General features: G+C 39.0%; 1 protein-coding gene across 3 annotated transcripts in view; it reads left to right on the top strand.

Annotated features, from left to right (window-relative positions):
• Positions 1-23,594, top strand: part of KCNH1 (potassium voltage-gated channel subfamily H member 1) — a 548,878-nt gene that overhangs the window by 10,787 nt on the left and 514,497 nt on the right. For all 3 annotated transcript variants that reach the window (XM_044004835.1, XM_044004833.1, XM_044004834.1), the window contains exons 2-3: positions 11,162-11,285; positions 17,092-17,198. In XM_044004835.1, coding sequence (XP_043860770.1) covers positions 11,162-11,285; positions 17,092-17,198 — 231 coding nt within the window. The remainder of the gene's footprint in view (positions 1-11,161; positions 11,286-17,091; positions 17,199-23,594) is intronic.

Raw genomic sequence — 23,594 nt, 5'->3', positions numbered from 1 at the left:
CCTTTGGGACCAAGCAGAGAAAGTCCAATCCCTCTTCCAGGGCACAATTCTTCAAATACTCGAGGTCATCTTTCAGGTCCCCTTTAAGTCTTTTCTTCTCCAAGAGAAACATGCCCATTTCCCTCAAGTGAACCTCTTATGGCAAGAATCCCAAGGCCCTTTGTCATGCTGATTGCCCTTCTCTGGACACTTGCCCGCTTATTAACATCCTTCTTAAAATGTGGAGGTCAGAAGTGAATATAATACTCCAGATGTATTCTGACTAGGGTTTCGAACAGTAGGCTATCACCTCCAAGATCCTAGACAGTATATAATTACAGCTCAAGACTATATTAGTTTTCTTAGTTGCCTTATTATGCTATTGAGACATATGGTACTTTGCAGTTCACTAAACCTTATCTTTTCCAAACAAACTGTATTTTAGACATTTCTTCCAATCTGTCCTCTCAGATTCTCATGTCAATTTGGAGGAGAGAGAATGTAGGGAATGTATGAAGCCAGGGCAACTCATGGTCCTAGGTTGTATTTCAGGTGAAACTCTTCCCTGTCTCTGAAGATACCACTATTGATGTCATCTGCGAGTCTGGTAATGTGTTCTGCCAGATCACTTTTTTTCCAGTGTTTTGAAAACTGCTTTATCTGCCAAATTGTGAGCTGCTGGTGTTCTTCGTCTACTGGGCTATTTTCTCTCAATGTGCTGGCATTTTCTGGTTTTCTGCTGAGGTGCTTCAGTGTGCAGATTCTTTGCCAATCTGCTGCTATCTTTTGATTCTCCACTGAATTAAAGTTTCCATGTGACCTCTTTCCAAGAGGAAAGTATATACTTTTTGGGAAGTGACCAAAATCTGGATGATAATGATGAGAATAAAGGAAGCAAATATGTGTGAAGAGACTATCTAGCCCAAAGTATTATGCCAGCTCTTTTGTGAGTCAGATGCATAGCTAAAATCATCTAGCCAGCAAATTCCCTTAGGTTACATATGCTTTTTTGGGGGGGGCAATGAGGGTTAAGTGACTTGCCCAGGGTCACACAGCTAGTAAGCACATATGCTTTTTGTTTTGTTTTGTTTTTTTTGTTTTGTTTTTTGGTGAGGCAGTTGGGGTTAAGTGACTTGCCCAGGGTCACATAGCTAGTAAGTGTTAAGTGTCTGAGGTCGGATTTGAACTCAGGTCCTCCTGAATCCAGGGCTGGTGCTCCATCCACTGTGCCACCTAGCTGCCCCCAACACATATGCTTTTTAAACAACTTTGCTTTTGCCTCAGTGACCACAGTTCTAGGCCTGTCTATTATTTGCATAAGAGTTAAGAAAGTTCCTTTCAGCTATTGTCCCTGACCAGCAGTGTCAGAGCCAAGAAAATTACTCTGGAGTTTACTTAGCAAGACTAGAGGGGCAGATTGGGCCTAGCACCTTTCATCCTACATACTGGCTGGCACAAATATAACTACTTTCTGTATAATATATTCCCCAAGTTTGACAGTAACCAAAAATGTCTAGTCTTACTAGCCTATAGTTTGCAAGTTTTACTCTCTACTCTTATTTTTAAAAATTGGGACAACAGTCATCCTTCTCTAGCCCTGTAGTATTTATCCTCATTCACCATGATCTTTCAAGGATTACTTTGACAATAAATAGCTCAGCAATCCTATCTGCTCATTCTTTCAGTGCTTTGGTATGTTTATTGCCTGGGCCTGGTGACTTAAAGTATTTGAGGGGGCAGCTAGGTGGCACAGTGGATAAAGCATCGGCCCTGGATTCAGGAGGACCTGAGTTCAAATTTGGCCTCAGACACTTGACACTACCTGTGTAACCCTGGGCAAGTCACTTAACCTTCATTGCCCTGGAAAAAAAAAGGAACTAGAGTAATTGAGGGCAGCTAGGTATTATCCTATTATTTGATTAATGATCTTGGGTTTTAGTTCCTAATTTGTCATTTTTTTTGTTTTGTCCTTTCTAGTCCAAAGATCGTTCTCATAGGCAGAAAAATCAGAGGCAAAATATGAGTTTAGTAATTTTGCCTTTTCTCCGTCATCCATTATCATGTTTTCTGTCTTAAGTGTTCATCTCCTCCTTTCTTTGACCTTTCCCCCTGCTCTAATATGACATAAAAATTCCTTTTTCATTGTTAGAATTCCTCATCAGCTTCAGATAATGTTGAACTTAGTGCTCCTGACACTCTTTTTATGAGCATGCCACATCTTTGTATCCATGCTTCCTACCTATCTTTGATTTCTTCTTCTCTGTTGTTGTTCCAGCTCTGCATGACTTCATGGACTTTTGTTGGTGGGGTTTTCTTGGCAAAGATACTAGCATGGTCTGCCATTTTTCTTCTCCAGTGTGTCCCCATTTTACAGATCTGGAACTGAGGCAAATAGGGGTTAAGTGACTTGTCCAGGATCATAAAACTAGAAAGTATCTGAGGCCAGATTTTAACTCGTATCTTCCTGACTCCAAGACTGGTGCTCTATCCATTGTATTGCCTAGCTGCCCCTCTTCTTTTTCTCTACATAACTTTAAAATATAAGTTTGTTGATATGTATGTATCTTTAGTTAACCCCATCTATTTCCCCTCTCATTGCAATTGTTTCTGTTTGTATCTTCAGAATTTTATTCCTCAGATCTTCATGGGCTGACTTTCTCTTTAACATATAAGGTCATTCTTTCTTTGAATCTTTGAAAATGATCTCTCCAAATCAAGGGTACATGTCAGACTACAATTGGCTTTCCTCTTCTTTATCATAAATTCTAAGATGTAGTGGTCACTTCCCACCAAGTTCTCATCATTTCTTCTTCAATAGCCAGTTCTTCCTTGTTTGACAGGATTAGGAGTGCAATAGCAAGGCCCCTAATTGCTTTCTCTGCCTTTTGAAGGATTTAACCATCATAAAGGCAAACCAAGAAATGGTTAGCCACTTTGCTTTCAACAGAAAGAGCTTGAGCAGATGACTAGATAACATATCACTGCCATGTCATGCTTTGGAACCAGGCCTGTGATAAGTTTCACAAACTCCTCATTCATTTCCTTCTTCTGTCCAGGTAGTCTATAGTATACTTCCATGATAATATATAGCTACTCATCCTAATGCTCTCAACCATGCATACCCTCCTCTTGTTTCTGGATTTATTTACTCACAGGAGGATATCTCCATAATACAAAGCACTATTCTGCTGCTCTTCTTTGTTTGGATCTATTTGAATGAGGCATTTCCTGCCAGACCCATATTATAGTCATGTGTCTGTATCCCACCAAGTATCAGTGATAATCAGCCAATTACATCTGATTTGCTTCTTTATACTAGGATCTCTAGTTCAGCATGAATGTGATCCATATTTTATAGATAGACATGAGACTATAGCTTTAATACTTGTTCATTTCTTGGATTTTGTCTCATGTATTTCTGGGAGTCTCTAATGCTATTCTTCTTCCTACATCAAAGCTATTTAATTTATTTGGCTTGCTATTTATAAAAAGGAAGTTTTCTCTATTTCTTTTCATTTTGTTGAAAAATCCTTTTATTGGATTTTCAAGACTCTAGGTATACATACAGGTATGTGCACATATGCACATATGTCTACACACATATATGTACATACATATAGTCAATCCTCAACATTTGTACATTTAAGTTTCATGACTTCAAGCACTCACATGATTTTATTAGTAATGTCATATTCACTTTTGTGTTGCAATCATGAACATTCACAGCTATACACACTGGAGAAAAAAAAATGAGAGGCTCAATGTACAAGTTTATATCCACAAAAAGGAAGAAAGTATTTGTAAAAGTGTTTGTAAATCTGCTCCAGAGAGTGCTAAAGTAAACTCTCAAGTGTGTGATGAGGGAATTGAAAAAAAAAATGCAAAAGTGGCAAAGTTTGTGGGCAAATGAGATGATGTTTATCCCTACCCTCTTGCTGGTGCTGGCATCTGGCCTCCCCCACTGCCTGTGCCATTAGGATCCTTAGCTTTCTGAATAGCTGAGCAGAGCAGCCAGCAACCCACCACTTCAGGGCTGGGGACTTACCTCGAGGCATGTAGGCATTAGAATCAGGGAGACCTGGGTTCAAGTCTACCGGCTGTGCCCTGGATAAATCTCTTAACCTCTCAATGTCCTTGGCATCTTTCTAAGACTACAAGTTGTAGAGCAGATGCTAGCATGCATTGATAGAGGGAGTTTATGGACAGAGGAATTTCCTATAGCAATAAAATCACAGGTCCAGTGCCAACCAAATGTTTGTACTGCACTCGCGCTTTCTCTCTGTCTCTCTATCTCTGTCTCTGTCTCTGCCTGTTCTTGCTTAACATAAGCAATTCCCCAGACTTCCCCCTCCTCTTCCAGGGATCCATGTATCTCTGTCCCTTCATGGCTCCCAAGTGGCAATATGAGCAATTTCAGTGTGTAGCCAGAAGTCAAGGATCCCTGGCAGACACTTCTATCACTGCCCCTATTGTCCTATGTGTGTATGTATGTATATAGAAACCTTTATTAGGTGTGCTTCATCCCTAGATAAAAGTTGATCATTCTTATATTTCAAGCTGTGGACCAGAAATTCAAATCCCATTCTCAAGCATCTTTACTTTCTGACTCAACCTTTCTCTTCAGAAGAACTTGCCTTTGACAGACCACAGTGACATAAGCACTTTATGTTCCCCTTCACTTTCTTATCTTGGACTTCATAACCTATAGCAATGCTTTCTAAACACCTTATGGCATTATCATTTGTCCTCCCATGAATCCTGAAAAGTGGATTGTAATAATCAGGTCTGACAAGTTTGGGGAAGTATCTGTCACATCTTGAGTACATGTACTAGGAAGATTGTAGCTCTTTTGTTAATGTCAGTGTCCGATGCCTTAGTACCCCGTACCTGGGAGTTGTCAGCCCCACCACTTCTTTCTTCTTCTAATAATTACTGCATGATCTCTCTCCTAATAGCACTGATCATTATTCCAGTAGTATAAGTATAGTGGGCAACTAGGTGTGGCACAGTGGAGAAAGCACCAGATCTGGAATCAGGAAGAACTGAGTTCTTCTGCCTCAGACACTTACTAGCTTTGTGACCCTAGGCAAGTCACTTAACCTCTATTTGCCTCAATTTCCTCATCTGTAAAATAAGGATAATAATAGCGCCTACTTCCATAAGGGTATTGTTAAAATCAAATGACATAATAATTGTAAAACATGTAGCACAGTGCCTGGCACATAGTTAGCACTATATAAATGCTAGCTATTATTAAGAAACAGTTTCCTCTTTAGAGGGTCCAGCTTTTCTTTCTATAGGAAAATGTTTTTTCCTTTAATCTATTATTTAGCTCTATATGTCAGTGGTCCTCCCCCTACCCTTTCATTGTGTCACATTCTTCTATACTCCAAACTTCTGACAGGTCATGATTCCCTTTTGTCTTTTCAGATTATTTTTCTTCCTTTTTTTAAACCTTGGAGCCAATCTTCCTCTCTTTAAAGGAATATTTCAATCTTCCTGAAACTCTGGAGAGTGACAAGGCATCCCTTGAGCACCATTAACTCCTCTTTGATGAGGGAAATCAGCCTGTACTTTGAGCATATTTAGCAATCGCTTGGTTGTGGCCAAAAGACAAATATCTTACACTCTGTGAAGGTCACTGCAAAATTATCCTTGTTCTTGCTAGTTACTGGAAGCAAGATCTTATCTGTTCTTCTTATTGGTAACTCTTGTGGCTAAAGTCTATGGTGAAATGCTACAAGAAATTGCTATGGTTTGAGCTCTTTTTGTTACTTTATTTTATCTAGTAGGTGGTCATATTATCCCCATTTGATAGATGAGGAAACTGAGGCTCAAATATTTGCCAAAGACCACACAATCAGTAAGTGGTAGAACCAGAATTCGAACCCACATCTTTTGGTGTCAATTAAGTAGACTATACCATGTTTCCCTTTGTCTCTTGCTTCTTATATGGTCAACCTAGAAGGTGTGTGAATGTTTAACTTTGACCAATTTTGTAAAGAGATGTGGTAGACAGCTACATGACTTTATTTCTCATGCTACAGCCAATCCAAGGATTTTGTGAGGCATAGTATAGAGATTGAAGGGGGAAGTAGAGGAGGACCATTGGAGTGACATGAACATGGTATCCTTGAACCTAGGCGTTATGCCTGGCCTTGATGGACTGCATAGGTGAGGCAGGTTTCAGCTATTTTCCATCTTTCCCCAAAAGAATCTCAGAAATGAAATGTCAAGAGGCAGATAGTGTGACACCATAACTCCTGACTACTGGGGCTATAGGTTCTGAGGTGACTATCTTGTGGAGCCAGAGAGATTAAACAGAAATTACATTAAAAATCCCCTAGAGGTGTAGGCAATTGCTGCTATTTGTATGTTCCAAGGATGCTTTCACTACTTGATTCCCTTCCTTGTTTTTTATGTTTTAATTTCTTAATTAAATGTTTTTGCTATTGGATTCTCTACCTCTTTTATGGTCTGGAAATAGAGTTTGGATTAGATTACGATTCAGGTCATAAATTGTATTGTTTGTTCCTGACCTTCCCCACAAACCATAATAAATTTGGGGGAGAATTAGTAAGGAGTGCTACAAAGGATTCAATTATCTTTAAAGTGGTGGGTTCAACTGTGGAATGTGGATGCAGATTGAACCATACTATTTCTTTTGTTTTTGGTGCTGTTGTTTTTCTTTTTTGAGGTTTTTCCTTTTTGCTTTGATTCTTCTCTTATAACATGACTAATGCAGAATTATGTTTAATATTATTGTACATATATAACCTATATCAGATTACTTGCTGTCTTGGGGAGGGGAGAGGGAGGGGAGGGAGGGAAAAAAATTGAAACTAGAAATCTTATAAAAACAAATGTTGAAAACTATCTCTACATGTAACTGGGAAATAATAAAATACTTTTATAATTAAATTTTTTTTAAATGATGAAATATTACTGACCTATAAGAAACAATAAATATGATACTGAGAAAAAATAAAGTGGTGGGTTCAACCAAGTAAGCTTACTGTAAACAGATATTCTAGGTTTTAGGGACTTAGGTTAATCATTCTCCAAGGAGCCTCATTAGCAGAGGCATGGGTGTCTTTCTTTGAAGAGTCCAGTATCTGCTAGAGTGTTTACAAGCAGTAGTATCTTAAATACATCAGCCACAGCAGAAAGACAATTCTGATAAGCATAAAATTCAGGTCTTAGCTCTGTATATTGTAAAACAAACAAATCCTAGGCACCAACAATGCTCTGTAAGAGATCAGATAGTTTCTTTCCTTCCCTAGAGATTGTTTAAAAAAATCCAGGCATTCATCCATTGGAGGATCAGATAATTCATACTGGAGAGAAACCATATATATATATATATATATATATATATATATATATATATATATATATAATGAATGTGGGAAGTCCTTTGGTCTCAGCTCATCCAGGACTGAACATCAGAAGTGTCACACTGACAAGAAACCTTCTAAATGTAATGTATATGGGAAAGCTGTTAGCCAAAGTAAAAAATCTCATCAGACATCAGAGAATTCACTGGACGCAAACTCTCTGAAGGTAATGAATGCAGGAAAGTCTTCAGGTAGAGTTCAACACTCATAAAATATGAGAAGTCTCACATTGGAGAGTAAGACTAACAATGCCATAAATGTGGGAAAAGTTCATTTTAGACTTGTCGCATTGATAACTATCCATCAGAACTTGTTACCAGTTATGTTATTGCTTTAGGTCTGGGAGAGAAAAGGATGTCTCCCCACCCTCAGTCCCCATTTAATTTCTACCTTGTAATATACATTTTTAGTTTTGTTGCTGCATTCTTTTTAAAAAAAGAGTGGTCATTTTCTAATAGAAGTTTCCCTTATAACAAAGAAAAACAATTAAGCAAACTAATGGACACAGGAAGCACATCTAATATCACTTGCTATGTTGCAACCCCATAGTCTCTCTCCCCGCCCCCCCCCCCCCCCCCCAGGGAAGTATATTGCATTATTTGTCCCCCTGGAGTCATGATTATTATTTGCAGCACACGATAGCTGCCACTAGATGGTAGTAAATTTGTGCAAGTCCATGTAATTGTTAGTCAATAAGCATTTATTAAGCACCTATTACAGTATTAGCTATGAAATAACACTAAATCTCTGAAATACCAAAAGAGAGTTGTTGCCAAAGGAAATAAATTTGTATTCCATTTTAAAAAAAGAGGAAGACAGAGTAGAAGTTTTGGTATCTTTGTAGCCTTATCATGCTCAGTGCTAGGTACATGGTAGGCTCTTAATAAATTCCTGTTGATTGATTGATTGATTGATTGATTAGGTCTGCCACTGAGGTGCTATGTAACCTTGCCCAAGTCAGTTAACTCTTTGCACCTCAGGTGTTTAGCATTAAGATGAAGGCGTTGGATTAGAGGTAATCTCTAATGTTTCTTCTATTTCTAACTTTTTTTTTCCTTGACCTCTCAGTGGTTCCTTTGGTTCTGAGGGAGCTATGATTCCATATTAGAACGAAATCTTGCGTAAGTAGGTGCAACCTTCACTGAAGACAGAGTGCATTATTATGCAAAACTTGGGGGGTATCTAAGAGATACAGCTCTGTATTAGATAGCTGATGTTGCTGAATAAGTAACCTCTATAGGAGGAATTTACAGGAGTTGTGGCTCTAATTCAATAGAGGATAGTAACAGAATATTATTAGAGACTTCTATTCCTATACATGAGACTCTTCAGCCAAACCTTCTAACTTGGCAGCTGAAGTGGAATTGAGGATTTCAGATCATCTCCCTAGAGTTTGCATATTTTCTCATATCCAGATCATGTTCAATTCTGAACTGGAAGCATGAAGCTATACTCTATTTAAGCAGCATTACTTTCCTAATTATGTTTTGCTGAATTTATACATTGGTACAAACTGACATCAGCTCCAAACAGTGAATTACCCAGAAAGTATTTTCTTTTGGACTTTAGAATATCTCTCTAGGCAGCCAAAACAGATATCCCAAAGTCTTTGAACTAAAGCTTGTACCTCTTGCTCATAGGAGAAACTCTTGCTCAGGGCCCATTTATTTCAATTTCAGATTCAATTCTATCAAGTGTTGTTTAGTTTCCTAGCCAGTGGCAAATTAGAAGTTATTTACATTATCCAAGTTCCTGAAAGGAAAAAAGGAAAACAGGGGGAAAAAAGGTCTACAGGAACCAGAGAGATCTTCTAAAATGAAGGACAGAATAAACATAAATAAACTAGGCTTTCATCTATACTATTTGAAGCATGAAAGTGATAAATGACAGAATAGCTCTAGGGTGACCTGAAAGGCTTAATGCAGTTTCCTAAGCTGCTGAATTTAGATGGAAGCAGAGCCATAAGAATTAGTTTTGGCAATTGAGAGACTTCAGTTGGCCAGGGAGACCCCAAGTGTTGAAAAGTAGGCATTTAAATGCAGTTGTTTCTATGCTATGAAGGAATACGAATACCATCAGTGTCCTCTGCGGTTTGACACCCTGGGCCAAAGCACTTGTCTTGCCTTTGTTATAGCTCTGGTAGGGGGAGGATTTGGTTCAATTTCCACAAAACATAGTTCCTCATTATCAGGCTATTGTCAATTCTTGTTTTTTTTTTAGTTTATCTTTAACTTTGCAAATTAAATGTAAGAAATTATAGTTGAAGGGGATCGCTCAGATACTATATGTTCACTAAACAAACACTTATAAATGTAATCACTCCATTCAGGACATTGTGCTAGGACCTGGGAATTAAAGACAAAAACAATAAAACATTCCCTGCTCTTAAAGGAGTGTATATTCTGTGGGGTGAATGTACCATTCACACAGATAAGTGAATAAAATTTGAGGAGGGAAGAGGAGAAGAGCACTCTATTGTTTTGGGGGATCAGGAAAGGCAGGTGATGTCAGAACTGGGTCTTGATTACTAAGGATGCTAATAAGTAGAGGATTTTTTTTTTTTTTGGTGAGGCAATTGGGGTTAAGTGACTTGCCCAGGGTCACACAGCTAGTAAGTGTTAAGTGTCTGAGGCTGGATTTGAACTCAGGTACTCCTGACTCCAGGGCTGGTGCTCTATCCACCGTACCACCTACTGCCCCAATAGAGGATTTTTTAAATCACGTGACTTCCTCACACTTGAAGTTTCCTCTGCCTCTGTGGCACACTCTTTTGATTGGTTGTTTCTTCTAAGACCTTTCATTTTAAGAAAAGGGCTCAGGCTAGCCTTGTCTTCATTTCTCTCCAGGCTCCATTTCTGACTGTCTTGACTTTCTCCATCATTCCCCTCCCTCCCTACTTTCCTTCCCTCCTCCCTTTGCTTTTTAGCTTTATTTTATGTTTCTCTACCCTATTCGAATGTAAGCTTCTTGAGGGCAGAGACTGTCTTCCATTCTGCTTGTATTAGTTTTCCCAGTGCCTGGCACATAATAAACACTTAAAAACACTTGTTGACTTGTTGAGATGAGTTTATTCTAGGCTTTCAGGACAATTTTTGTGAAGGTATGAAGGTGGGAATGCCTGGAACATGAATACCTTCTACAACATCCTTAGAAAGTGGCAATCCAGCCTCTGCTGGAGCATGTTTAGTGCTAGGGAACAACTATATAAATAAATAGAGCCCATGTCTACTTGCTTGGTTTAATCCCTACCTAAGCCTCCACCTGCCACTCAGCCTGCTTTCCAGCTGCCTGCTCCTGCTTGTAGTGTGCTGGGGGTGTGTGGACTCATTTATTGTTAGCCTGAGCCAAATTGAATTAGGAAAGCAAATCCCTTGTTGCTCTTGGTAAGACATAGAAACTAACATAAAAGGCCAAGAAGAAGTAACTTGGGAATCATTTGTTGTTTTGTTGCCTGTATCACTCCATTAGCATGAACTTTGGCTATTGTCCTATAGAGACCTTGCTAGGTTTCTAGGTGGTTTTAGGAGTCTCCTGAATAGTCACTTAACCTGATTCCCTTTCCTAGCGTCTTTGAAGTCTGAGACAGTTGATATACTAATGGCTTGTATTTACAAGGATAGGCTTCCTCCTGTTTGTCTCTCCCATGGCAAGTACTGGACTTTCATTCAAAGACTGTGCATGGTAGTGGGTTTCAGGGAGTGAGAAGTGCCATGACTAGTTGATATCCCATTATCCCTTCACCCTTTTCCATTTAGACGTCTGACTGTGTGTGTTCTCTCCCACAGATACCAACTTTGTGCTGGGCAACGCTCAGATAGTGGACTGGCCCATCGTCTACAGCAATGATGGATTTTGCAAGCTATCAGGATACCACAGGGCAGAAGTCATGCAAAAAAGCAGTACCTGCAGGTAGCTATCTTTGGAATCTTTCTAATTATAGTAATAACCACAACTCATTTCCATAGTACTTTCAGGCTTTCTTTGAAACAAAACTGTATTGTAAAAATGATTCCCAATTTATAGAGACAGAAACTGAGTCTCAGGGAAGTGAGGAATTTACTTAGGGTCACACAGCTAAGTAAGCATTAATTCTGTGGGTCACAACTTCAACTCATTTTTTCTGATTTCAAGGTTCAGGATTTTCCCCACTATTCCATATTGCCTTCCTCCCCACCCCAGTAATTTCGCATGAAGTTCTGTTCTTTTTTTTTGGGTGAGGCAATTGGGGTTAAGTGACTTGCCCAGGGTCACACAGCTAGTAAGTGTTAAGTGTCTGAGGCTGGATTTGAATTCAGGTCCTCCTGAATCCAGTGCCAGTGCTCTATCCACTTTGCCACCTAGCTGCCCCAGAAGTTCCATTCTTTTTTTTTGTTTGTTTGTTTTTTTAGTGAGGCAATTGGGGTTAAGTGACTTGCCCAGGGTCACACAGCTAGTAAGTGTCAAGTGTCTGAGGCCGGATTTGAACTCAGGTACTCCTGAGTCCAGGGCAGGTGCTCTATCCTCTGTGCCACCTAGCTGCCCCTCAGAAGTTCTATTCTTAACATTTGTTTTTATAAGATTTTGAGTTCCAATTTTTTCTCTCTCCCTCCCCAAGATGGAAAACAGTGATATAGGTTATATATGTACAATCACATTAAACATATTTCTGCTTTCCTGATGCTCTGTAGAAAAAACAAACATGGTAACAATTTTGGAATTGTCATTGATAGCATTTATCAATCTACCAACATAGAGATGTGAAAGCCAGAAAAAAGTTGAAAAATGATAAATAAAGTTCTTTTTTCCCTCCCTTACTCCTTGAAACACATTATTCTCCCTAAAAGTTATAAAAAATGGATCCTGATTTTAAAAGGCAACATGGTCATATGATATGCACTCTTTATTTTCCTAAAATGAGTTTTAAAATATATACATCAGGAGGTTCATCACCTCTCATCTGGATTATTGTAGTAGCCTCCTAATTGGTCTCCCAGGTTCCAGGCTCTATTCTCTTAATCCATCCTCCACTCAGCTGTCAAATTGATATTCCTAAAGCATAGGTCTGACCATGTCACTCTCCTGCTTAGGAAGTTCCAGGGGCCCCTTATTGCCTTTAGCATAAAATAAAAACTCCTCTGTTTGGCTTTTTTTTTTTTTTTGGTGTGGCAATTGGGGTTAAGTGACTTGTCCAGGGTCACACAGCTAGTAAGTGTTAAGTGTCTGAGGCCAGATTTGAACTCAGGCCCTCCTGAATCCAGGGCCGGTGCTCTATCCACCGCGCCACCTAGCTACCCCCTCTCTGTTTGACTTTTAAAGCCTTCACAACCTGTCTCTCCATATCTTTTTAGGCTTATTGCATGATGTTTTCTTTCATGAACTCTATGTTCAAGCCAAAATGGACTGTGTGCTCTTCCTTAAGCATGATGTTCCATCTCCCACCTCCATATCTTTGTACAGGCTATACCCCATGTCTAGAATGTATCCATACCTCACCTTCACCTCATAGATTCCTTGGCTTTCCAATGTGGCAGAACAGAGAATATATTTAGTTGCTTGGGCTGGGAATGGAGGTTGGGTCATTTCAAAGTAGAGTCTTCCTGCAATGTGGAAGAAGGCCTTTGAGTAATACAGGTTATAATTCCTCTGGCACTTACTTCTTTAGATTTTTTATCTTCTCTAGAATGTGAAAGAAATAAATGGATCTATGTTTAGAAACACTCCCATGAAATAAGAAAATAATACTTGTCCCCATCCACTACCTACTCTCCATGGTTGCTGGGAGGATCAAATGAAAGATAATAATTGTAAAGCATTTAGCACAATGTAGCACATAGTAGGTGCTATATAAAAATGTTAACTATTATTAATATCATCATCCAAGTAAAATTTTGATTTAAATAAGTGGGGAAAGATTAGGAAAATCTAGGACCAGGAGGGGGCTGCTAGGTGGTACAATGGATAAAGTGCCAGGTCTGGATTCAGGAAGACTCATCTTGCTGAGTTCAAATATGGCTTCATACACTTGCTAGCTGTGTGACCCTGGGCAAGTCAATTTGTCTCAGTTTCCTCATCTGTAAAAGGAGCTGTAGAAGGAAATGCAAACCACTCCAGTATCTTTGCCAAGAAAATCCCAAATGAGGTCACAAAGAGTCAGACACAACTGAACAACAACATTAGTACAGGGTCAGGAGCAGAAACTTCTGATAGAACTCATAAAAATGAGACTGATTACACTAAGTTCCATGCTACAAAAGTTGTATTCCATGTGTTTTTTTCCTCCTGAACTCTTTTTCTGAAAATGAGTGTTTTTTGTATAAACTTTTCTATCAGCTTGAAATGAGGAATGTTACCTCCTAGAAAAATAATGACTTTGTTTTTACTGTAATGTTGATGATAATTTATATTCCTAAATGTTATTGTACTTATAAATGGTCAAAAATGATAAGATGATAAATTTTCTGAAGTTGAATAGCTGATATTTTGCTAACTTTTAAAGAACCAAAGAATCAATCAGTCAATAAACATTTATTAAGCAGTTCCTATGTGCTAGGCACAGTGATAAGTGCTGGAATATTATTGTTCAAAGAAGACAGTGAGATTATTTAGTCCAATGGCTTTATTTTATATATAAGGAAACAGAATTCTAGATAGTGAAAGTGACTTGCCCAAGTCAAGGTACTATTGTATTCATAAAAATTTATCTCCTGATTCCCAATATGATTCTCAGGCCATTGATCCATACTGTTAACAGTTGTGGAGGACTCAAATGATCAGCACCATGGGAATTCAGGGCCAGAAAACTTCAAGGAGGAGATAGCTCCTGAACAGTTTTGGAGAAGGGAAACAACATATTTTTCCAAACTCCCATCCACCAACACTCATTTATTAAGTGATTACTATATGCCAGGCAATGTGCTAAGCCATGCAGACAGAAAGAAAAAGTGAAAATAATCCCTGCCACCTAAGGAACTTATATTCTAAAAGGAGGAAAACATGTATGTATATTGGGATGCACAATTTATAAACAGTAAGTAAATATTTCCATTAGTGGGAAAGACTCTAATAGCTGGGGGTGGGAGGAGGGGAGGTTTCATCAAGGAAACACTACAGTGGTTCTTGAAGAAACAAATTCTAGCTATACTATCTAAAACCTAATGAGTGGTCGCCAATAAATTATGAGCTTTAGCAAGAGTATTTAACTGTTTAAGTATTTATTAAAGAGCATTAGGATCAGAGAGAAAGGTAAAGATCTAACTATTTCTAAGAGACCCCATCATCTGACCCTCCATGGTGAGGTCAGGAACCAAAAGAGGAAGAACCCCTCCGCCAGAGTCCGTTTCCTACTTCTTGTCCTCCTCCCAGAAATGGGAGGCTCCTCAATTTGATTGGCTGGTAGCTTTGATAGACTGTATCCACGAGCAAACGTCACTTCCTGATGCCAAGGAACTGACCACAGGGCTTGCCCTCAGACGCCTTCTCTTCATGGCGGAGCTCTCCTACAGTAGCTCTCCAGCAGGTGGCATCATTCCAATCGTTACAGTGGGAAGCAAGTTTTCCTGCTGAAGGTGATAATTGAGCTGAGTCTTGAAGGAATCCAGAGATTCTAAGAGGCTGAGGTAGGAGAGAGGACATTCTATGTATGGGGAAAAGCCAGAGGAAGGCACAGAGATAGGAGATAGAGAGCTGCCTATTAGGAAAAGCAAGTCGGACAGTATGGTTGGATCATAGAGTATAAGGAGGAGAATAACATGTATGAACATTGGAAAGATAGAAAGGAGCCAACCTGGAAGGGCTTTCAGTGCCAAGCAATGACTTTATGTTTGATCCTAGAGACAATAGGAGCCACTGGAATTTATTGAGTACAAGAGATGATAACAGTCAGACATGGAGTTGTAGGTAAAGTGACTTGCCTCCAGCTAGCAGGTGTCTGAGGTTAGATTTGAATTCCTGTTTTTCTGACTCCAGTTCCATTACTCTAAACAGAGTACCACCTAGCTGCCTTCTTACTAGCACTACTAGTAGTATTCTGACACTTAAAGAGAGATCATTAAACAAGACTGAAATTAACAAAGTTTTTACCTTCCATGATCTTCTCTGTCTTGAGGGTGGCTCTAGACCCCTTGAAGAATAAATGGCAGGAGTTCTTTTGAGAGCTACAACACTAGCATAGCAGCTCAGAGATCCTTTTCTCACTCCCCCACTCAACAAATTCCAGTGACTTGTTATTACCTGTGAAATTAAACATAAGTTCCTCTATTTGGCTTTTTTTTTTTTGTGGGGCAGTGGGGGTTAAGTGACTTGCCCAGGGTCACACAGCTGGCTCTATTTGGCTTTTAAAGCTTTTTGTAAGCTGGCATCAACCTACCTTTCCAAACTTAGACTTAGCATAGTGCCTGGTGCATATCAGGTGCATAAGGAATACTTATTGACTAGTTTCTATCTTCTCCCACCTCATACACAGTATGGTCACAGTCAAACTGACCTTCCTGCTCTTCCTCACATACGATATTTCATCTCCCATCTCCGTGACTTTGGACTGGATGTTTTCCATGCCTAGAAATTCCTGCCTTCAAGAATCCCTTATTTTCTTTAAAAATTCAGCTTGAGGAATACCTTCTACATGAGACCCTTGCTGATGCTCCCCACTCCCAGCAGCTAGAGGATCTAACTAACTACAACCTTGCATTTATTGTGTAAACATATTGTATAAGCATACTTATTAAATGGATATCTCTCAAATATTAGTTTCTTGACACTAAGAGCTGTTTCTTTCTTTTTCTTTGTATTCTCTAGCTCCAAGCACAATGCCTGGCACACAGTCAGAACTTAATAGATGCTCATTGCTTGGTTGATTGATTTAAAAGTGCAGTAGTCTGAGGCTACTTGGTTAATATTTGGGCAAATTGCCTCAGTCACCCCTTAGAGTATAAGTATATTATAGTACAAAATGGACATTGTTTTGCAGTCACCTGTGCATGTATCAAATTTCTTTCCTGAGCTGTGAGTATCATGAGAGCAGAGTGTGTCTTACCCAAAATGTATTTTCCCTAAGACCCAGTATAGAGCTTTGCAGTCATTCAATCGGTCAAGAAATGGTAGTTGCTGTTTAGAAAGTGTGGAATTGTTATTCTTCAAAATAATGATCCTGAGTTAAATTCTATGGTGTATACTCTGTTGAGGAAATCAGAGAAGGTGTCATATAAGGGAAAATACTTATTCAGAAAACCTAGTTTCAAGTCTTGCTTCTTTTACTGACACATTAGTTATATGACCTTGGGCAACCTCATTTTCTTTATCTGTAAAGGGGACAAGGGGTACTCTTTATACTTCCTGTCTCATGGAGTAAATCTGAAAGCCTGTACCTATGACTTCCTGTTCACTTTCCTTTCCAAGGTCTCCTAGAAGTTTTCTTGGCCTCTAGGGTTTTGGTCAAGATAGAAAATAAGAAATTATTTCCCATAACTTATGCTCTCAAATAGTATATTCAGCTTCATTTACTGAGTCATTACAGTACAGCATAGCCAACAAGCCTTAGAATATGTTCAAAGATACAAATCTAGGCCTAGTGTCAGAAAAGAATAATACATATCTAGTGATAGAAAAGTAGTCTTGAGAGTAAAGGATTTTTCTTTCTTTGCATTTGTATTCCTAGAACCTAATATAATAACCACATTTGGTAAGTGTTTATTGAGTTGAGCAGGACTGTTTTAATTTGGACTTGTCGATTTATTTGCAGTTTTATGTATGGGGAGCTGACAGACAAAGATACGATTGAGAAGGTGCGACAGACGTTTGAGAACTATGAAATGAACTCTTTCGAAATCCTGATGTACAAAAAGAACAGTGAGTATTCTATTTTGATTGGTTATGCTAAATGGCTGGAGTGAATCATTTAATGGCTCCCAGTGGATGCAGTTGTACCATCTGAAGTTCATGCAGATATATACATGGAAAATTAACCTTTATGATTAGCAAACCCAATAAGCTTAAGTCATGAAGATGTAATATCACATTGCCATTTAATTTCACCCAATTTTCACAACAGTACAAATGCCACTTTTATTCTTCCTTCTTCTTTTAGCCAAGGATTACTCTCAGTTTCCAATAGACAGGCCGTGACTGTAGTAAAATGTCATTCTGGGTTTCTTCATCAGGATGTCCTGTTTTATATGCATGTGCTAAGCTATATTGGCAAGGCAGACTCCCCAAACCCCTCCACAATTGAGCTTTATCCAATGAACCCATAGATTCCCAAACTCTCTTGGTATAGAAACTCTATTTCTTTTTTCAGGTGGGGTTTGCTTGTTTTTGGTCTCTCTCACTAACCCCCTTTTCCCTTGGGAAACTAGCCTGCTAGCAGTAGATTGTTAATTTGCATTATTCTTTGGGGCCTACATATAATTTCCCATTCATTTCTTGACTTCTATAACTGATGCTAATGAAGTATCTAGGTCAGTAACCATACACAAGTATAGGATTTTTCATTCTAAGAGGAGATTCAGCATTCAGGGGATCTTATTCCTAATAATAAATAAAGATAACAATGGCATCTTAAAATGATTTTTGCAGTATGCCTGGGTCTTTGATAGACATATTGGAAGGTGGGACAGTGGGTCCTCTGGGGAATGCCAAGTTGTCATGTTTCTTTTTCCCCAAACTACTTTACACCAAAAATCAATGTTCCTTCTAGGCAAGGCTGGCAGGTCATTGTTTCAATAAAACATGTCCAGGGCAGCTCAGGTGGAACATGATTGACAAGACTTTATCCCAGAGAGTGTAGGTTTGAGTGACAGATACTTTCTCCCTCTCAATGGAAAGTCAGTATATTGAATGATTTTATTCTGAAGGGAATTAGAATCCTCATCTTTTCTGGGGCCCTGGTGTAAACATCTATAGGGGCTGTTACATCTGAAGTCCATGCAGATACATTCATGAAAAATTAACCTTTGTAATCAACAAACTCAAGAAATCTAGGTCATGAAGATTTCACATCACGCTGCCATTTAATTTCACTCAATCTTGGCAAATTGAGCTTTCACTACTAATCTTGTTCAGCTCTCTCACTAATTCATGCTGTTGACCACAAGGGGAATTGCGTAAAGGAAATATGGTTGGTTTGGTATATGGCCATCCCTAGTAAGGTAAAAACAATTTAAAGCATACAACCTATGGATGGTAAGATAGGAGCAGAGTTATCAACTATGTAAAAAAAAAAAAAAAGGGCAGCTAGGTGGCACAGTGGATAGAGCACCGGCCCTGGAGTCAGGAGTACCTGAGTTCAAATCTGGCCTCAGACACTTAACACTTACTAGCTGTGTGACCCTGGGCAAGTCACTTAACCCCAACTGCCTCACTAAAAAAAAAAAAAAAAAAAGAGTACATTGGTACAAAAACCATTTTCCAGTAGATAAGTGGTCAACAGATATGAATAAGAACTTTTTCAAATAATTCCAAACTTTTTTTTTGTTTTGTGAGGCAATTGAGGTTAAGTGACTTGCCCAGGGTCACACAGCTAGTAAGTGTTAAGTGTCTGAGGCCAGATTTGAACTCAGGTACTCCTGAATCCAGGGCCGGTGCTCTATCCACTGTGCCACCTAGCTGCCCCCCAAACTTTTAATAAACATGGGAAAGAAGGCTCCAAGTGACTAATTAAAAGAAAAATTCAAATTAAAACAACCCTGAGGTTCTACCTTACACCCAGCAAATTGGCAAAGATGACAGATGATGGGAATAGTCAAAATTGCAGGAGTTGTGAGAATATAGACATACTATAATATGATTCCTATAGTTGTAAATCAGTATAACCATTTGGGAAAACAATTTAGAAATATGCAAATATAGTGACTGAAATGTCCATACCTTTGAACCAGAGATTCCTCTATTAGGCAAATACTTAATGTATTTGTTAAGGAGAAAATTCCTAAACACACCAAAATAGTTATAGCAACACTTTTGGTGGTAGGAAAGAATTGGAAACAAAGTAGATTATCAATTGTCAAATAGCTTAACAAGTTGTGGTTCATGAAAGCAATGGGATATGATTGTGCTATAAGAAATAATGAACATCGGGGCAGCTAGGTGGCGCAGTGGATAAGGTACCGGCCCTGGAGTCAGGAGTACCTGGGTTCAAATCTGGCCTCAGATACTTAACACTTACTAGCTGTGTGACCCCGGGCAAGTCACTTGACCCCAATTGCCTCTCTAAAAAAAAAAAAGAAAGAAAGAAATAATGAACATCATGATTATAGAGAATCATGGAAAAACTTATATAACTTGATGCAAAGGGAAGTGAGCAGAACCAAAAAAAAAAATAACATACATGACTACAACAATGTGAATGAAAAGAACAACCATAAAATCTTTGAAAATAAATATCACAGAATTACAAAGAATAAGCATGGCCCCAAAGAACAGATGATAAGACACCTCTCTCCACACATTTACAGAGATGGGAGGTCAGTGGATTTGGGACATTCCATATATCTTTAGACTTTTTAAAAACCATATTGAAGGGCAGCTAGGTGGTGCAGTGGATAGAGCGCTGGCCCTGGAGTCAGGAGTACCTGAGTTCAAATCCGGCCTCAGACACTTAACACTTACTAGCTGTGTGACCCTGGGCAAGTCACTTAACCCCAATTGCCTCACCCCCCCCCAAAAAAAGGAAAAAATTAACGAAACTAATATCTCAAAAATAGATCAATATGGTTTTTGTTTTGTTTTGTTTTGTTTTGTTGGCAATTGGGGTTAAGTGACTTGCCCAGGGTCACACAGCTAGTAATTATTAAGTGTCTGAGGCCGGATTTGAACTCAGGTCCTCCTGAATCCAGGGCCGGTGCTCTATCCACTGTGCCACCTAGCTGCCCCAACTTTTTCCTTTTTAAAAAATTTCTGTGTTATATGGAATGGCTCTCATGGAGTGCTGAGGTGAAGGAATATTGGAAGAAATTTAGGCAATGTAAAGCAAAAGAGATCTATAAAATTGTATATTTAAAAAAGTACAAAAAAGTACATGGGTTAGCTACTAATGCATTAATGTACTGGCGATTGAAAATAGTATTTTTGTACTTAGTGTCTGGGGAATGCATAGAATAAAGATGATAAAACTCTTACCTTTGAGGAGGCAGTATGGTACAATGGGAAGAGTACCTTCTATGAAGTCAAAGGACCTAGGTTCAAATCTTGCCTCAGATATGTCTTCTGTGACCTTGGGAAAGTCGATTAATCTACCTGGGTCCTGGCACTCAGTTTCCTTAACTGCACGATGAGGGAGCTGGACCAAATGGCCTTTGAGGTCCCTTTTACCCATTGATCTATGATCCTATGTTCCTATAATTCATGGATCTCACAGCTACTCTAATAGGAGAGACAAGACCAAAACATGGAATAATAATGCTAGATGTATCATTGCTTAGTTAGTTGTGTGATATGGACATGAAGAAGGTGGGGCAAAATTTAAGCCTGAACTCCTCCTTACATATTTACCTGATTAATATTTTATCCTTCATGGTTTTCACGGAGGTGAGGCCTGGCCAGCTAGGAATGACTTTTTTTCTTTTCTTTTGTTGTTCAGTCATTTTTTTCAAGTGTGTTTTACTCTTGGTGACTCCATTTGGTGTTTTCTTGGCAGAGATACTGGAGTGGTTTGCCATTTCCTTCTTGAGCTCATTTTACAGATGAGGAACTAAGGCAAACAGGGTTAAGTGACTTTCCCAGGATCACATAGCTAGTAAGTGTCTGAGGCCAGTAAGATGAGTCTTCCTGACTCCAGACCTGGCACTCTATCCACTGTACCACCTAGCCAGTGTCCATTGATGGTATAAAGTTGCAAGTGGCCAATGTTAGAACTTGTGAAGATGAGTTGCCAGGGTCTCATCAACAAACATCAACAAACTCAGCTCAATTCAGCAATTATTTAATAGATGCCTAGTGTGTGGTCAGTTTATCAAAAAGCATTTATTGGGAGCAGCTAGGTGGCGCAGTGGATAAAGCACCTGCCCTGGATTCAGGAGGACCTGAGTTGAAATCCGGCCTTAGACACTTAACACTTACTGGCTGTGTGACCCTGGGCAAGTCACTTAACCCCCATTGCCCCACAAAAAAAAAATAAAACAAACAAACAAACAAAAAAAGCATTTATTGATTGCCTACTATGTGCCAGGAACTATGATAAGAGTTAGGGATACAAAAATAAAGAAGCAAAACAGAGTCAAATACTTTCAAGGACCTTACAGTTTAATGGGGTGGGGGGAAGGTAGTATGAGAATATCTCTGGACAAACAAGATCTATACAGGTTCAGTTGGAGCTATTTAATAGAATCAAGGCTCTAGCAGTAATGGGAATCAGGAAAACCTTCTCCAAAAAGATGGCATGGTCCTTTGCTCCTGTGGAGTTTATAAGATGGTGGTACCTTATCCATTAGACACAGTGCGGTATAGTGAAACAGATTGGCTTTAGAGTCAGAGGACTTGGATTTGAATTCCAGATTTATTCCTGATACAGTGACACTGAGGACAGGGTGGCACTAGCTGTTTTCATGTTGGTACTGAACTCAAGGGCACACATTTGCAACTGTACTCCTGACTTGAAGGAATGAAGATAATGGCAACAACAACACATTTCTTAAGCATTTACTATGTGCTAGGCAAGGCGCTAAGTCCTAGGGCTACAAATACAACTATGGAAGGCAGTTCCTGACCTCAAGGGCATTTGTATTATGATGGAAGAAGATAATATATATTAGGAATATACATCAGGAATAAGTATCTTGGACAGGAAAGTTAAAGTAGTCAAGAAACCTCCCCAAAGTTATACTTTGTACAACTAAGCCATTTCCAGGCCCCCAGCCTGCTTCCTTAGTCTGCCCTTGTACGTTTACCTTTTTCTTCCCTATCTGATGATTGCATAAAATTCTCCCTCCTCCCTTCATGTTTGGAGCTGCAGAAATTGTCCCCCACTATCTCTTCCCAAGGGTCAGGGAGCTATAAATTATTTGTAATTCTATTGTTATTGAACATTGGCCTGGGTCCTGGTATATGGAGAAGAGTCATGTGAAAAGGACTTGCATGGATGAGAGATTGATTGAGAAAATGGAAAAGTCAGCCTAGCTCTTGCATGCTTGAAACCAAGCTGCCTGCTTGTCAGGACTCTGTGACTGATGGAAACTCAAAGCCAAGTCTTATAGCTTCAATTCTCCCTGACCTAATGGGTGAATAAGAAAAACAATGGTGCTAATATAAGGGCTAAAGTTCACAGGATGACCAATAGACAGAGTCTAACTCAGTAAACACTCCTTTTTTTTCATCTATGAAAAGGTCATTTTTCATAGCAGCAGTCTTTTGTCATCAACTGAGTTTTCAGATGTGTTGCTTTCCCTGAGTTTGGGCATCAGTCTTCCTTTTAAAGGGATGTGACTAATCTTTTGTCCTTTGGAACATTTGGAAAATCATGTTTCCTTTTTGTTTTTCCCTCCCAAGAAGTGATTTGGAGAGAGAGATAGGAACTTCTCCTCTTCCTTAAGATACTTCCTTGGCGAAAAATGGGAAAAAAAAAGAAAAGAAAAGAGAAATGGGCATAAAGAAGGAGGCAGTATCTGAATAGTGAGTCAAACTATTGAGGACAACATTTAATTAAAACCAAATCAGCAAGTAGTTTGAGTTTGTCAGGGTGGAGGTGATGTAGATAAATAGAACATGCTATAAACAGGCAGGAGTTGAAGAGTAACATATTTCCACTCAATTTAAGTTGCTATTTCCCAAGAAATAGAGTTATCCCAAAGTGCTTTCTCTCTGTTAATTATTTCCTACTTATGGGGGCAGCTAGGTGGCACAGGGGATAAAGCAACGGCCTTGGATTCAGGAGGACCTGAGTTCAAATCCAGTCTCAGACACTTGACACTTACTAGCTGTGTGACCCTGGGCAAGTCACTTAATACTCATTGTCCAGCAAAAAAAAAACCACAACAAATTAGAATTATTTCCTACTTATACTGCATATAGTTTGCTTTGTTTATATTTGTTTGATTGTTGTCTCTTCCATTAGATTGTAAGTTCCTTGAGGGCAGGGATTGTTTTTTTGTGTCTTTTTGTTTCCAAAGTGATTAGCACAGTGACTGGCACATAGTAGGTGTTTAATAAATGTTTATTGATTGATTGATAGGCACAGGGTAGTAAGTTACCTTTCACTAAAGGTTAGATGATCTCTTGTTTAGTATGTTGTAGAATAATAATAATAGATAACAC

The sequence above is a fragment of the Dromiciops gliroides genome, chromosome 4, assembly GCF_019393635.1.
Source record: "Dromiciops gliroides isolate mDroGli1 chromosome 4, mDroGli1.pri, whole genome shotgun sequence".
Taxonomy (NCBI): Eukaryota; Metazoa; Chordata; class Mammalia; order Microbiotheria; family Microbiotheriidae; genus Dromiciops; species Dromiciops gliroides.
The sequence above is the reverse complement of the archived record's forward strand: the minus strand, read 5'-3'. Positions and strand labels throughout refer to the sequence as shown.